The 16,766-nt window shown below is 33.2% G+C and overlaps 1 protein-coding gene across 5 annotated transcripts in view; it reads left to right on the forward strand.

Annotated features, from left to right (window-relative positions):
• Positions 1-16,766, forward strand: part of Dh31-R (Diuretic hormone 31 Receptor) — a 59,045-nt gene that overhangs the window by 20,308 nt on the left and 21,971 nt on the right. For all 5 annotated transcript variants that reach the window (XR_011545179.1, XM_070650552.1, XM_070650553.1 and 2 more), the window contains exons 2-5: positions 4,699-4,845; positions 5,780-5,887; positions 5,963-6,069; positions 6,135-6,226. Coding sequence is in view for 4 of the 5 variants with exons in the window: in XM_070650552.1 (XP_070506653.1) it covers positions 4,728-4,845; positions 5,780-5,887; positions 5,963-6,069; positions 6,135-6,226 (425 nt within the window). In the remaining variant the exon portion in view is untranslated. The remainder of the gene's footprint in view (positions 1-4,698; positions 4,846-5,779; positions 5,888-5,962; positions 6,070-6,134; positions 6,227-16,766) is intronic.

The following is a 16,766-nucleotide window of genomic DNA, read 5'->3' on the forward strand; positions in this document are numbered from 1 at the left end:
TGAAATTGGCCTTCGGTGAAATCAGCCTTCTGTGGGAATTGAACCCACCTCCTGTCTAAAGTGAGAGTAACAATAATTCTAGTCCAGTCAGTTGATGATGAGTGTTGCCTTGTCACTCGGCTACAGAGGCCATACTCTCGCATCGTCAGATTTATCTATGCATATATGACTCGACATCCCAGATTCCAATCTATTCCAACACCACAATGGTAACAATCATTAAAATATTAAATGCAAAAAAGCTCACAATGACACTGGAGAGGTAAGCTCTCACTTTTGGTGGTTTTACAGCTTATAAGCTATTATGCATTATAGCACAACGCGGTCAGGACATTATTACATTCTTTTAGTATTTTGTCGTGAGTACATCAACGTCCTAGAGCATTTAGGACTTTGTTGTGTATTATATTGGTAGAACCAGCTTTACATGTACATTTAGCTTAAATTTACTCCAAAAAAAATCAAAAATCAATTGAAAAAACAAAGAAGAAGTTGAAATTGTGCTGAAAACCCGAGCAGAACAATCCGACGAACCGCAATTTTCACCGTAAGATTGAACAGTTTACACGGTGCAACGTCATTTCACGAGCAACGTCGTGTTACATGCAACGTCATGTCACATGCAACGTCATTTCATATGCAACGTCATGTCACGTGCAATTTCGTGTCACGTGCAAATTCGTGTCACGTGCAACTTCGTGTCACGTGCAACTTCGTGTCACGTGTGCAACGTCATGTCACGTGTCACGTGTGCAACGTCATGTCACGTGCAACGTCGTGTCTAATCGTTGTAAGGTAACATTGCAATGCCCAAGCGAAGACGTCGTGCTATTCGAAAAAGATATTTTAAAGCATTTTTAAATGTATTTGGCAATTTAGATCAAAATCTTCGTAGCTCGATGCCATTCCTAAAACCATAAATTCAAGTAATCACACCCAATCCACCCACGTCAACCCAATTTAACTTCCTCAAAAGACATTAAATAAATAATCAAAATGAATAATTTTCAAAAATCTCGAAAAAAAGATTGTTGAAAAGTCCATAACAATATCCTTTTTTATAGTCTCGCTTAATCATCAAAATGAATACGGATATTATCATCATTTGATAACTGCTGAACTGCTTGATAGACACAAACAGTTCTAGGGCGAAATAAACTGTTGAAATAAAAAATTACTCCTCATAAATCAATTAGATAAGGATTCAATATCCATTACTGCTTATATGACATCCATTTTTCAGTTTGTTGTTATCTTCAGGCAACGATGTTCTTGAGATTTACACTTATAAATATAAGTATAAGGTTTGCTAATTTCACGGACTGGAACGGATAAAAATTGGATGTTGTGATTCAAAATGAAAAGGAGCATGCCAAATGGCTTGGGGACTCGAGAGCGAGACTCATTTTTATCCAGACTATAATCATTAATTTTAAAAATATGTGCGATAAAATTAATGATTATTGTTGTAAATACCAGAAATTGGGTTTTGGGTAAAAGTTTTTCTAAAGTTTGTTGTTGTTGTAATTGTTGTGTTATGAATAAATTTTGTAAAATGTAGAGCGGGGAAATTGACGTGGGTAAGGAGAAAAAGGTTATAATAAAGCTGTTTTCATAATTTAGTTTTCTTGAGAAAATTTAATTTTTAATTTAATTTACGGTTGTCAAAAATTTAAATTGGTAGTAAAAGGTTTGAATTCTGGATGTTTAGAATAAATTTGGATTTTTGAACGGTTTTAAATTAATTTAAAAATTTAACGGTTTCCAAAAATTTGAATTTTTAACGCTTGTCAAAAATTTGAATTTTAACTGTTGTCAAAATTTTGAATTATTATCGGTCAAAAATTTGAATTTTTTAAATCTTGTCAAAAATTTTAAACTTTTGACGCTTTTCAAAATTTTGAATTTTCAAAGCTTGTCAAAAATTTTGCATTATTAACGGTTGTAAAAATTTGAATTTTTGTCGGTTGTCAAAAATTTTGAATTATTAACGGTTGTCAAAATTCAAAAAAAATTTTGCAAAGCTTAACTATCCTTAAAAATTCAAAATTTTTAAAACCGTTAAATTTAATTTTAAGCTTCAATTTGAATTCAGCTCAAAATTCAGCACAGAGTCACATAAACCATCCACATCCAACTGTCTTAAAAGCTCCCTTACCCATAATTCACTAACATTATTCCACAATGACTTTGATCCAACCATTCAGCTTCCCATTTTATGGCAAAAAGGCTGCTTATCAAATCATAACTCACATTTTTCCATAAAACAATTGGAAGTCAACTCGGTTACATTGAAAAATTGCAAACTCTATGCCATAAATTCATCTATTTTCATTCATAAAAGCTTTTGATATTTTTTGTTCCTTCCGAAAGCTCATTTCCGCTTGAAAATAAATGAAATTCAAGAGCAAACAAAAGCGTGCAAAAAGTTTCACAATTCTTAATATAATTTTTGCTCCTTTTTATCTCTCTCATTTTATGCTTTCATTTAAATTTAATAGCTTACATTAAACAAAAGATTTAACAATACAGCAAAAAAAAAGCTCTCTGATTGATGCACATGTGATATAGCTAAAAGCAATTTAATTTCCGCCTTAATGTCGTTTCACATACAAAATATAAAAAAGGATGTTTAAACTTTGTGTTCAGTGGTGGGCAACCTTCGGTTTTTCAAGGTACAAATTGGTGATAAGACGCGATCAAAATCGCACATGGTTATAGTAATTCGAAATTTTTTAGGCATATTAGTGTGTCGCGAGACAAAGGTTGCCCACTACTGCTTTAGACCAGTGATGGAAAACCTGAGCACCACAGCACACTGCTCTAGTCCAGTAATGACAACCTATGTGCCGTGGTACACTAGCTCTAGTCAAGTAATGGGCAACCTGTGTGCCACGACACACTGCTTTAGTCAATAATTGGCAACCTGTGTGCCTCGGCTCACTATTGTATCATCTAAAATATTTGAAAAAAACCATAAATCGTATACCGAGTGCGGTTTCAGTATAGTCCTACCACAAGGTATGCCACGGTTCACAGGTTGTCCACCCTTGCTCTTGTCCAGCGATCGACAACCTTTTTGCCGTCTAAAATGTTTGGATATGCACAGGTTGCCCACCACTGCTCAAGTCTAACAAATGAGATCCTTTTATTGCTGCAAATTATCAGATAAAGTTAAAATTTATTTAAACACGGTCTAGTTGTGCCTGAGCCTTACGAATAATTCACCACAATTTTCAAATAAGAGAAAATTTCACGTTTTAATAAATTTTATAAAGTTCTCAACCTTAACAAAAAATTTCATTATATTTAAGAAACAAAATTTACCCTCTTGTCTTGTTATGTAACATAATGGCATCGACCTTGACTTCAAAGTGCTCAACTTTTCTGTCTTTTTTTTTCATAAAATATAAAAAAAAGAAAGTTTTTCCTTTAAAAAAATTCACTTTGACACTTATTGGGGTCGTAACGAGAAAACTTCATTGGATACAAAAAAAAGTTCGACTTACTACACCTGACGTTGACAATTTATAGTCATGTTTGGGATTCTTGATGTTGATTCGGGTGTGAAAGTTGTTTGCTGCGAGATGAGGATGTTAGTTATCATGTGTGACTTGATATGACTTGTCTTGATGTTGATGGTTGATGGTAGTTTTGTGAATGAGCTTTTAATGAGCTTTTGAATGAAGATTCTTAGCTTGAAGGGGAGTTGTGGGCAATCTCATATATTTTGTGGCACACCTTGGAGGTAAGCTAAGGCGGAACTGCAAACAACTTACGGTTCGTGACATTTTCTACAATTTTTGATGGTACACTAATGTCTCACGGCACACAGGTTGCCTATTACTGCTTTAAAGTCTGGTTTTTGTATACTTACTTACTTCCTTGGCTGGGGTGCACGGGGGCCCATTGCCGCGTTTAAAGAATGTCTGTAGACAGCTCAATCTTTCGATTACATCTGCCAATTAGGGATATTGAGAACTCTAGCGTCCTTATCCACACAACCAATCTAGATCCAATCTGGTTTTTGTATATTATAGTTTAAAACTGCAATATTAATGAGATTCAAACCTAAGATTATGACCAAATTGAATACTCATCAAGATAGCAGCGAATTCAACCTCAACTCTCAACTACTGGATTCGCTACTCTATCTACGCTCCTAATGTCATCTATCTAATCCGACTAATTTATTAAAATATTCAAAAATATTCCAAAATACTCAAACAATTCATAAATAACTATCAGATATAAAATTGCAAACCTAAACAATAAATAAGCGAAAAATTTTCTATTCAAATTTTTAATTAAAAGAAGCAAATAAAATATCGATTATATTGCAGATATGCACAAAATATAATATGCAATCACAGAATTTATGCTCGATACGATACAACTCCAACATTGTGAATAAATTTAGCATAGTAAAATTAAAAAGGAATTGAAATAATTGTGATTTAGCAAGCAGCATTTGCAGCGTAAAATGTTCATTAAAATGCTGCAATTTTGTAAAAGGAAAGGAAAATTGAAAAACTCATTTCCAATCGCAAGCAACACAAGCGACACAAGGAAATTATTTTAATTGAAATTCACACTTTTCGACGTGCTGAATGGGGAGGAAATAAAAAGGACAAAACATTTTTTTCCATTCTCTTCCGTCTTGTTATTCATAAAAAAAATTTATTATTTCATCCACAGACAACTAACTTAGTTCCTTATGTAAAAAAATGTCTACAACGCCAACTTCAATGTCCGCAACAGTCGATCCACATTCGGCTTTACTTGCACAACGTAGATCGGAATGTGACGATTACATGAGAGGTCTTACGGTTCAGTATGATCCAGGTGAGAACCAAAATTCAATTTATTTATTATGTATGAGATGATGATGAAATTTTGAGGAATTGGGAGCGCGGTTTTCTCTGAGTGGAAACGTGTTTTTTCGAGGGTAGGTCAGGAATTTAGGTACATTGAGTAGCTTTGAAGCAAAAGTGAAGATTTGATGAATCTTACTTAATTCGCTGGCCATACAGATCAGCTGTGATTCATGGCCTCTCTCAATTGAGATCTAAAACTGGCTCTATCGCTGGCTTACTAACTTACGTCCTTGACAAGGACGCATAAGGCCCAATGCCCATTCTTTCGCTGACTGCTCCCTGTCAATGGTCGATACCAAGTGCTGCTCTGTCTCTATCCAAGAACTGATCAGTTTTTGATGAATTTTGAGACTTAACCACTTGCTGCTCTGAATTTTTTAAACCCAAATTTTGAAGGTATGAGACTTAAACTGAGATAACATCTGTCTTAGAGGTAGAACACATCGAATTATAACTGTTGGCATAACAAACTAAGCTTCTTGACCTCGAACTAGGATTCTGACTGAGCTCGAAGTCGATATGGTTGAAGTCGACTCGACTCAAATGTACTCGACTTCAAGTCGACTCGAGTCGATTCGGTTTTTTTTCTGATCAACTCGAGTCGACTCGACTCGACTTCGAGCTCTGCATTATGAACTTTTAAGGACTTTGCTCATTTTTATGCCATGTGTATTCCATTCCTGTTTGCAATACAACCTTAGAAACTCACAATTCTAGCTAAAACACTTATAAATTATCAGAAATCCAAACATAACCTAAAAACCTACATTTTTCAAAGTTCCCACTCTGAAAAAACCGCGCTTACCACATAACCTCAAAATAAAAATATATATGATATAAATTCAACTTAATTCCTAACCATCATATCTCATTCTATAATTTAAAATGATGAAATGCCACAGGGACATATTGTGAAGCACATTTTGATGGTTGGAGTTGTATTCCATTAACATTAGCTGGTGAGATAGCTCGAATACCATGCCCGCCCATGCTCGAATTCGACACATCAAGTAAGTTGATTGATATTCAAGACGAAAATGTCATATTATTTTGATGTAAAATTTCATTTCTTTTTTTCTCTTAAGGATTTGCACATAAAATATGTGAAATTGATGCCAGTTGGTTTCGGCATCCGTTTAATAACAGATCCTGGACAAACTATACGACGTGTATTGATGTACAAGATTTTGAGGTAAGGATATAATTTGTTTTTGGAGTTACTAGATATTGATTATTTTGCGTATGCTCTCTTTACAGTTGAGACGACACATAAATTTAATTTATATAACAGGATATACAATATCGTTGATCGCAATTCTCTTTTCTATTTCAATTTTCTGCTATTTCAGGTAAATATAAATTTCCTTTTTTTTTGTTGCAATACATTTTATCATCAAATACACGACTTATTGACATAAATTTGATAGTATTTGTACTATGTCCTATTGATTGAACAACAGCGATAAACGTAGGCTGTTGAAGGGGGATCAGTTACGCGTTGAGGAATGGAAATAATGGAATTGATTTATGATGGATCTAAGTGAAAGATATTGGTGAAAGTGGGAAGTCTTTTGGATTTTTTGAAGAGATTTTTGAGTTTAAGTGGAAAATTCTAATGTAAGAATGTCATTAAAAGCTGAATGCCATCACAAAAGGGATACAGGGACAGCTATGACCTGAATTACAACTAATTACACTAGATTTTGACTGTTGTGGATTTAAATGTTCTAGAATAAACCCAAAATTAGATTCAAAACCAGCTTAGCTTTGACCTAGGCCAACTATTCAGTAAAATCCAACTGTAGGTCTGATAATCCGTCTCATCTGTCTTTCGGGTATGATGCTAAAATTGTACAAATCCTTGAGTATATGGCTTAAGTGACACGTCGAGAGAAACTTAATTTTTTCCACATCCAAATGGACCGAAATTGGCTGTCAGGGCACCTACAATTCAATTTATTACACGCTTTTATTTGACTTGCTCTGACTGTCTTTTTGCCTGTCACGTTCAAAATTTGTGACCCTTTTTTCGACCACTTCTACTGCATCAATCATTGTTTTGTAGTCAACGTAGAGGCGATCATGCAAATTTGTTGATAAGCTCAAGATTGACAGTACTTAGTGATTGACAGATGGTCTAAAATAGGAATCGAACTCAAGTTCTTCCATAAAATAGAGCAAGTCTGCTGTTTATCCATCCAATTACAATAGCCTTAGCCTTAATATCTCATCGGCAGACTCGTCTACATATGACTCGAACCCCCATATTAAACCTTATTTTTCCACCAAATCCACTTTAAGCAACAAGTAGTCATACAAATCAATACAATATTCTCCCAATCCTCCCTCACACCACATCCAATTTTCCAACTTAATCTATATTTAATCTATTTAAATCATTTATGTATGTCTACATCGTACTCATGAGAAGATAACATTAACTCAAACGAGCTTCTAACTAAGGAACTCAACAGACAATTTAACTCGACACGCAATTCCAATTTCATTCATTCTCGATATTCATTATAAATTATGTCATGTCGATCGTAAAAATTTAATTAAGCTCTGCTAGATAATATTGACCAATTGTATGGATAACAGAATGGAAGCATGCATTGTGTAATTTCATGTAAATGTGCTGAATATTCTCTTGTCAACAAAAAATATTAAATCCAACTAATGCAATCGGATATGAGTAAAAATTCATCTTGGATCATTTGTGCCAAAGCATATAATTTTCTAGTTATCTCCTTGTACTGTACGGGGAAATGAAGGATATTGAAGCTGACTGAATGAAGAAAAGACGAAGAAAATATTTTTATGATAGAATCATAACATTATTTGAAACTAGTAGGAATTTCTTTTGTTATTTCATGAGACATGAAGTGCATTGAGGATATTTTTAGATTATTTCTAGCTTTAAGGATATGAAATTTTTCATGATACAAGTTTAAGATCATGTTAAAGGTTATGAATACATTGTGTTTCAATGTAGGTATGCTTTTATGGGTTGTATAGTGAAGCTTTAGATGGATTTTTATTGATGAATAGACTTGAACTATCTGTTGCAATATGTTGTGTAATTATTGTTGTATGTTCTTGTGCAGGAAAGACTTAAAGCTCTGAAAATGTTTATAATGAAGCTATTCTGAACAGACTCATGAGTATACTCTTAAGTATACTCCCAAAATTCAATATTGTCAGTTACATTCATTGAGTATGGTCATTTAGAGTGCATTGAGTATAGTCACACTCATTTAGGTGAGTATACTCATTGTCTGTTTGGTCCATGAACCATCTAATGGAGATTTAAGAACATAATTGATATGTAAAGTCTACAAAGTTAAGCTTCTCCGATCAAAGTATTCCAAATACCAAAAGTCAGTTAATATATCATAAATTCAACACAAGATCAGTATCAGGTCAGGTCAGGTAGGGTCAAATCAGCCAGAGTAATGGCGTAGTATCCGATTTAAATCGAATAAGGCTCCAAGTCTGAGTCAAATTGTCCTGGAATCGGATTTTTGATCGATTAATCGACTTGTACTATTCTAGTATGATCTAGTGTTGCGTTAGGTTCTTTTACGGTTAATGAATCTTTAATACATATGGATTTGCCAAAAAACCACATTTTAGCCTAGACGTGCAGTTTATAGAGTGAATCTGAATCACTCAATGCATAAAATTCACAATTACTTCAAAACAGAACTCGAAATTGGCTCAGGTTTTGAATGAGAAGGTCAATGCAAGTCGACTCGACATCATACAAAATTGGAGTCGACTTCGAGCTCTGCTTCATAATTAATAGGATCTTTAACCATGTCTTCAAGTAAATGCAAGCATGCTATTACCTCAGTCTGTTGAATTTCTTGTTGAATCATCTCATTGCTATCTGATATATTTATAGAATCTTGATAGAATCTAATCATTCAATTGCCCTAGTTCAATAACAAACTTCATCCTAAAATTCCATTCTTCTAACCTGTCAATCAACAGCACAAAATGAACAGCACATAAAAAAATTTCTTCTTTAAAAATCAATATCAAGAAAAATTTCCTTCTCCATGTGGAGTTAAGGATATAAAAGAAGTATATTCTTGTTTGAATGCTGCTTGGGCAACAAGATTATTAAATTCCATCCATAGAACTATTACTTTATCTTTATGTTAGATAATATTACCTTAAGGCACAAGCCAAAACACATCCCAAAATTATCATTATTAACGAATAAAAGGTCAAACATGTCAGCCTTTAATAATCAAATCAAGTCATTTGAATGCAACACAAAAAATATTGGCCATAATCCTGTTGTTTCTGTTCTATTTTTTGTAAATTTATCACATAAATTCTCATATTGAATTCAAATCAAAGGGAAATTCCATTTCTCGGGTTATGTTCTGAATCAAAATAGATGAAATCAAATCAGACGTGCCATTAAGAGCTAAATTGAAGATTCTTCTTCATGTCATATGATTTTCGATATTCATTGAACCTCAAGGAGGGGAAAAAAAGCATCTTAAAGTACTTCTGCTACATTGAATTGAGGAATAGCAAAAGAAGATGAGATTGATTCTATTATTGATTGTCAAAAAAGAAGAGGAAGAGAAAGGATAGGAACGGAAATATGTTAATAATCGAAATGGAAGAATCATTTCATATTTTTTTTGATGATATGCCTTATTTGAAAGGCTAAACGTTTTCTTATTTTTATGTAAATGATATTGCCTCGTTATTTCCTTCAAAAATGATTTATTCCTTAGCAAAAAAGAAGCATTTTTGAATGTTATAAGCTCGGTATTTGTGTTTTTGAGGAGGTTTGGGGATTTATTTTTGATGAAATTGATGATTTTTTGATAAATATTTTGGTTGTTCTATTGTTTTGAACTGAATGGGCTTCTCGAAAAGGTGATTTAGATGGTTTTTTGTTATCCGGAACTGAATAGGCTTCTCAAAAATGGCAATTTAGTTTGGGTTTGTACCGGTTTGTAGGATTAATCTTAAATTAGTTTCTATAATCTCCAAAAAGGACGATCCGTGTTGTAAATCTAGGTCTTTGTATACATATGCAGCCATACGAAGGATTCTGTACTTTGGAGTTCTTGTAATTTCCAAAAGGAAAAGAGTTCGAGCCAACTATGACTCGATTCTAATAGTATTCAGCAAATCAAACATGCTAGATTCACATCCTTAATTCCAATAATAACTTTCAATTTGATAACCTGAATTGAATGAGTCAGATTTAATTTTTCAATATAAATTGAAGATTATAACTACTTGAACAACGATGGAAATGAAGTTATTGTATCATACAATATTACAAAATTAGATCAACACATCAAAACGGTACAGTAATAATGTCAATATTATTCAGTTGATTTATAATAATCTGATAAGAAGTATTTTACGATTGAAAGTAATGGAGCTTTTTAGTCAGAATAGTAGATTTTAATAATTTAGCAGCAATACTTACTTACTTACTGGAACCATGCTCCGATGTTGATCCTAGGTTTCTATAAAATAACTATCATTAGATTTGGAGGAAAAAGCATGCTTTCATGATTCAGAAAGAACACTACGATGACTATAAGTGGTCTCATTGCCTGTTAAAGAACGTCAATTTGAATCTGATTGACCGACTTTAAGGATGATAACCAATTTAAACTACGATAAGTTCTTCTGTGTTAAAGCACATAACTTCCAAGTTTAGCATCCGATTCTGATTCAATAGAATCAAATCAAATCAAACAAATGTCTTCACTGCTCCCAAAATTACATGCTTTCAATTCCGTCCAATTTGCATTCTGAGAACAATTGATAATATGCATGCTTTACATATTCAATAATGCTGATTCGAATGTTCAATCAAATAAAAAATTTCAAAAAGGAACCTCAAAAGAAGTACTTATAAAAACCAGAGTGTGGCTGTCTCAAAAACGACCGGTAATATATTTCAAAATTTTGTCGTTAAAATTCAAATTTTATTTGACCGTTACTTTATCTTTTCTACGAAACGTAAATTTTTATTTTAAAATAAGTTGAGTTTGATATTTTCGAATTTTTCGAAAATCTAATGTCGAAAAACTCGAATTTGAGACAAACAAGCTTTTTTTGAAAACTCAATTGACTCGAAATAATAAGTTTTAACCTTGCCAGAGTGATTTCATGAAAAAATTCAATTTCCATTCACTATACGCGACGAAAAGCATCTCATTCCAAATATATACCTCAAGACACATTTCTTGTTGTGTATACTGAATGCCATAAATCGATTAAGCATACTTTGTTATACATAATTCTGGAATTACATTCTGTTTTTTTTTTCAACAAACGAAAATGTTTGAATAGAAAGGAGAATGAATAATGGCATGCATTACTAATTCTTTTCGTTCCTTCTGTTGCTGTAAATAGATTTTTTTTACTTTTCGTTTGCTTTGTGAATATATTGAACATGTGCAAATTATGTACATGCTTTATATACAGCGTTACAAACGAGATTGACAGCTATCGATTAATGATTAAAGATATTTTTACTTTTTTTTACGCTTGTTTTGGGAAGTTTCGGTAACTGTGAGCAAAAAAAAGGCACAAAAAACATGAGTAGAGTGCACATCTGTTGTGTTCTCATGAGGATGGTCCTCGATTTTTTTTTTTTTTTTTGATAAATCTGACATGTCTTGGTCATTGCTAGATTTTGACATGTCTTAGTCATTTTGTGAGTATGTAAGGAATTCTTGCTGTTCTCACAATGACATTCATTGATGTTTTGTCAACATGGCTGATAAAAATGATTATTTTTCGTAAACAGCTGATGACAAGGAGCACTTAAAGTTGTGTAAAATAAATATGTAATCAATACTTTTAGTGCTAAATTGGATGGAATATTCAGCTAGGCTAAGAAAATTGAGGATTATTTACTGTGACTGATTACTGGCAATTTTAGGTATTATAGCTATTTTTAGGCAGAATAGCAGGTACATAAAGTGAATCGAAGTGGCTTGGTGGCGTAGTGGTTTTGTTTCTTGGGATTTAATCATTGCACACCAATCCAGCGGTCATGGGTTCGAAACTCGTTATGGAAAATTTTTCACATGTCCATTTTCGAATCGTATGCACTGGAAACAAAGTTTCAGCCTCCTTCGGTAGGATTCAGACAGTAATGTCGACAAAGACGTGGTTCGAATCTCACTACAAACTGTACGTCTAGGCTCAAGTGCGGTTGCTTGACGTAGCCTCACTCTTAAACTTGTACAAGCCCTGAGAAGCATAAAACACAAACCCATGGATCTCAGAGACCAGAACAGCTTAAGTACGATTTCAATTGTATCCTACTGACTATTGTAGTTGTCAGCATGTTGTTCAATTCTGTTGATTAAAAAGTGACTTGAATCCAACTAGAAATTACATTTTTCCTGCAATTCTCATTTATTATTATTTATTTCCCACGACAATTACTGTCATGTGCTTTACATATTCAGTAGCATTTAAAAATTAAGAATTTTCTGTGAAATTCTTTAAATAATTTATTTTGCTAACTTTTAATTATAGATTGTGTTGTTATATTCCAAAGTTCCATCATCTGCTGCATCTGAATACTCAAATTCAGGGGCAAATGTTGTTGAATCTTCTGATGGCCATGTACTTTCAGGAGCTTCTGTTGGAGATTCTGTTATTGGAGCTTCTGTTGCAGGTTCAGTAGCAGGATCTGTTATTGGAGCTTCTGTTGTAGATTCAGTTGGATATTCAGTTGTAGGATTTGTTATTGGAGCTTCTGTTGTAGATTCAGTTGGATATTCAGTTGTAGGATTGGTTATTGGAGCTTCCGTATGTCCACCATCTCCTTCCTGAGAACATTTATCATAGATTTCTTTAAAGTTCTCATAATTGTTATTGCTGGCTTTTATAACCCCAATGCAATTGCGAAATATTAATGGTGGACTATCAACAATCGGTCGTAAATTTGTTTGAACGGTCAAGGGTAAATACATCGAATAAAATTGTAGATTATTGGCATTCTAGAAATATAAAACAGTATAAATTGAGTTGGGTATGGCTTATAATGTGGGTTGAGGTTAGGGCGTTCTTCTTGGTAAGTTTTTGTGGGGAAATTTTAATTTTGAGTTTTTTGTTCAAAATTTAAGGTTTTCAATTTCGAAATTAAATTTAAGTTTTGAATTTAAATTTCGAAACTAAATTTGAGATTTGAATTTCAATTTCGAAATTTAGTTTGAGATTCGAATTTCAACTTCGAAATTGTGTCTAAGTTTCAAATTTAAATTTCGAAATTGTGTCTAACTTGACAAAATTGACTTTCAAAATTCATTAAACTTTCAAATCTGACTTTTAAAAATTAAATTTTCAATTTTAAAATTTTTATGAGCAAAGTGCACTCCAATAAAATAGGAATAAATAAATAACAACAGTAGCAATAGAAGAAATTGTAAAATAAAATTGAATGCATTGGATAGCAAATAGAAAATATTAAAACAGAAATAAGAAATCGAACAAAAAAACTTCAATAATAATTTCTTATCTCAATAATTATTTTACCGATTGGATGCACTCGGATGTTGCAGTTCTCCCAGCTACTGTCATCTGTCCATTAATGCAAGCATTCAATTGTTGCAATATAAAATTCACATTATCCCTGATAACACCCAACCATGTGCTTGTTGATGGTATGACAATTGTTATACTCGATGTACGCTCATCAAGACAAAATGAATATTTTCCAGTTAACGTATTAAGACCTTGTTGCGACTCCGACACCAATTCATTTAAACATGATGCATAATGACGTACAAATGACTGTCTCAATAAATTCAATATAACATCACGATATTGTGAATCTTGTGCAAATGCATCGTTCGTCTCATCCGTATACGAATTGACAATTGCATCTCTCATGCTATCAAATGACGTCTCAAATAATGTCTGATTATAAACATTTGATGTGACAACGTCAGCAAATGATAGAATCAATGGCAATTGGTCTCGATCGAATCGAGGTCGTACAATTGTGTCATCATAAGTTGACTGAACACGTTGAATGAATTTAGTAAATTCAGTCTGTGCTGTTTGACGATAAGACACAACTGATGTCAATAATGTAGTACGAACTCGATTATAACTATTAATAAAGTTATAGAGTGATGTATTACGTTTTAAATTATCTTTTGTATAAGACCGATCCAAGATGTCGTACATTGAACCATAAGCACCGGTAAGACGAGCTGTATCTCTAACTGACGATAGGAAGAGAAGATATGAATTACGTAGTTGTGTTAGTGATGTGATAAAATTCACTGTCTGATTATTATTAATAAAATCGTCAATCAACTTTGGTGTCAACAATAGACTTGAATTAGCTCTTATTTGTGCGACTCTCATGGTGATTTCCTCGACACCAGCTAGAACATTAACTGAATATCTTTTAATATTATTGAGGGAGCTGCTAAGCGTTTGCATAATTGATGGATTTGTAATATCCTCTAATATTCTAAATGGTCCGGTTGTATTTGATAAAATCTCTAATTGAGTCATGTATGTTGCGTGATACGTTCTCAAACGTGATAGATGCCAATTTTCATTGTTTATACGACTTGCGGCTGCATAACCGAGCTCACTAAAAAACGTAATAGGAGCTGATTGTAATTGACTGGCAATTGAATTTAAGGCAATTACGGATGACTGTGTTGTTGGGTCATTTTGTACGACGTTAGTGCGAGTTGATGCTGTCAAAATTGCTTGAATAGCCGCATTAATTTCGTAAGAACGATCATAAATTTCATATCCAAACTGTAAATCTGTATCTAAACTCCAAAAGCCTAATGAAGTCTATTCAATCAAGAAAAAAGGGAGATAAGTTAGATAGCAATGTTGATGTAAGTTTCAGTCATGAATGAAAATGGCGTATTTGAAATGATTTAATTGAATGAATAGAGGAATTTTGTGAGAAGTAAAAGTTTTTATGGGAATTTAATGATTGAAATTGATGTTGATGTACAAGGGTGTTGCAGCGCAGGTGGTAGACTTGAGTGATTAAAATTATATATAAGACTTGTGTAAGACTTTGAGTTCAATCAGAATAATGAGCATTCGGTGTTAATTTTGATAAAAGGGAATCTGCGCTGAGTCTGAAGACACACGACATAAAAATGGTCGACAATCTAGATTCAAGCAATCGTGACTCTTGGCACAGGCTAGGCTCGATGAATTCTTATATCTGGGCAGATTCAAGTTAGCTTGTGGTTGGATTTTTGAAAATTTCTGTGTCGTGTACTTTCAGGGTAGGTTTGCTGTTGTTTTGAGAGAAATGGATTAGAATTCTTGTGATTCTTCCTCAAATATGCCTTAAAGCTTTAAATAGAGCTTGAAGATGGCTCGACATTCATATGAAGTCTAAGGCAGTGTTTCGAGGCACAAATATGCCTTAACGTTTTAAATAGAGCAAGACGAAGGCTCAACATTTATATGAAGTCTAAGACAGTGCGTCTCGGCGCACCTAAACTTGTTCTATTACACACCAGTGGACTGCGACACACAGTTTGAACAATACTGACTTAGAGCGTCTGCAAAACCTAAATTTCACAGTCTTAACTGCTTCTCTAACAAAATTCCCCATTTGTATGCATTTAAACCATCTTAACCTTCTTCACCCAACCCATTCCACCTTCATAAGTCATATGAACAAAGAATTCACTCTCCATGAAATGATTCAAGTTCCAGCAATGCTCTTAAGATTAATTTCCACCATAAAACACACCTTAATTCTTAAAATAGTATCACAAACTAAACGATGCATGAAACACAGCCACAAAATTGAGCATCTACCACCTCACAATTACTCAACAATGGTACTGAAAATTGGTGATACGTGTGGGCGAATAAAAATTCATTTCATGCTTTCGAGCATTTAATTTTCAAACCGAAAAAAAAGCATACTTACACCAAATAAACCTGCTGTGAATAGGAATGTTAAAAAGCACTTCGTTTCAATTTTCATCGTCAATGCACTTTTTTTTATTCTTTCTTTTCTCGACTAAGCTCACGAAAAAAAATACCTTTCTTTTTTGTGCTGTGAACAAGTCGTACAATAAATGACATTTGTCGTTCAATAATCGGATGCTTTTATAGCTTGTCTGTACGAATGTTATCTATTAAATACTTGAAAGTTCTTTTATTTATCCACTTGTTGATGCTATTTGCTTATAAATAAAATTTATTTCTGTGGAAGTACTTAAAACTCAACGACTGATGAATTAACAATGAACTAGGCTTATCAGCAGTCATCAATCGTGTTGAATGGAGAGAAATTTTTATTTTTTCATTATCGATAAATTGAACTTAAGGGGAATTCTTTTAATTGCTGTTAAATGCTCTCATTTTGTGATTTTCAAGAACTTGAAAGTGTTTGGAGTGCTACTTATGGTGAAATTTTGAAGGTTTTCTTAGATTAGACAGAATAAGTTGTGAACTCGTTGGAACTCAAGCACGTCCTTGCTCAGCATTACTATCGTTTTCAGTCAAATTTAAAACTTTTTCGAACATTTAAACCATATGAGCTTTCTGTTAGCCTTCCATGAATTTTCATGTATGCAACCTAGAAGCTTTTAACTCAACATCCACTCTACATTTCACTTCTATTGACAAAACTAAGTATAGTAATGCGTATATGATGTTATGTTGGACCTTAATGCGACACAAAGTAATTTTTAACAATAACAAACATTTCATAGGATCCTCCTTCAGTTATTGTCAATTCGTGACATTTTTCTGTCATAAACATCCACAACACCCATCCGACAGTCATCAAAATATCTTTAAATGTGCCAATAAATGTGAAATTTCATCATTATGTCCTGAATACTTTTTGATTGTCACAATTTTTTT

The sequence above is a fragment of the Chironomus tepperi genome, unplaced genomic scaffold (assembly GCF_022539635.2).
Source record: "Chironomus tepperi strain 1889 unplaced genomic scaffold, CSIRO-AGI_Ctep_v1 contig_445, whole genome shotgun sequence".
NCBI classification, from domain to species: Eukaryota; Metazoa; Arthropoda; class Insecta; order Diptera; family Chironomidae; genus Chironomus; species Chironomus tepperi.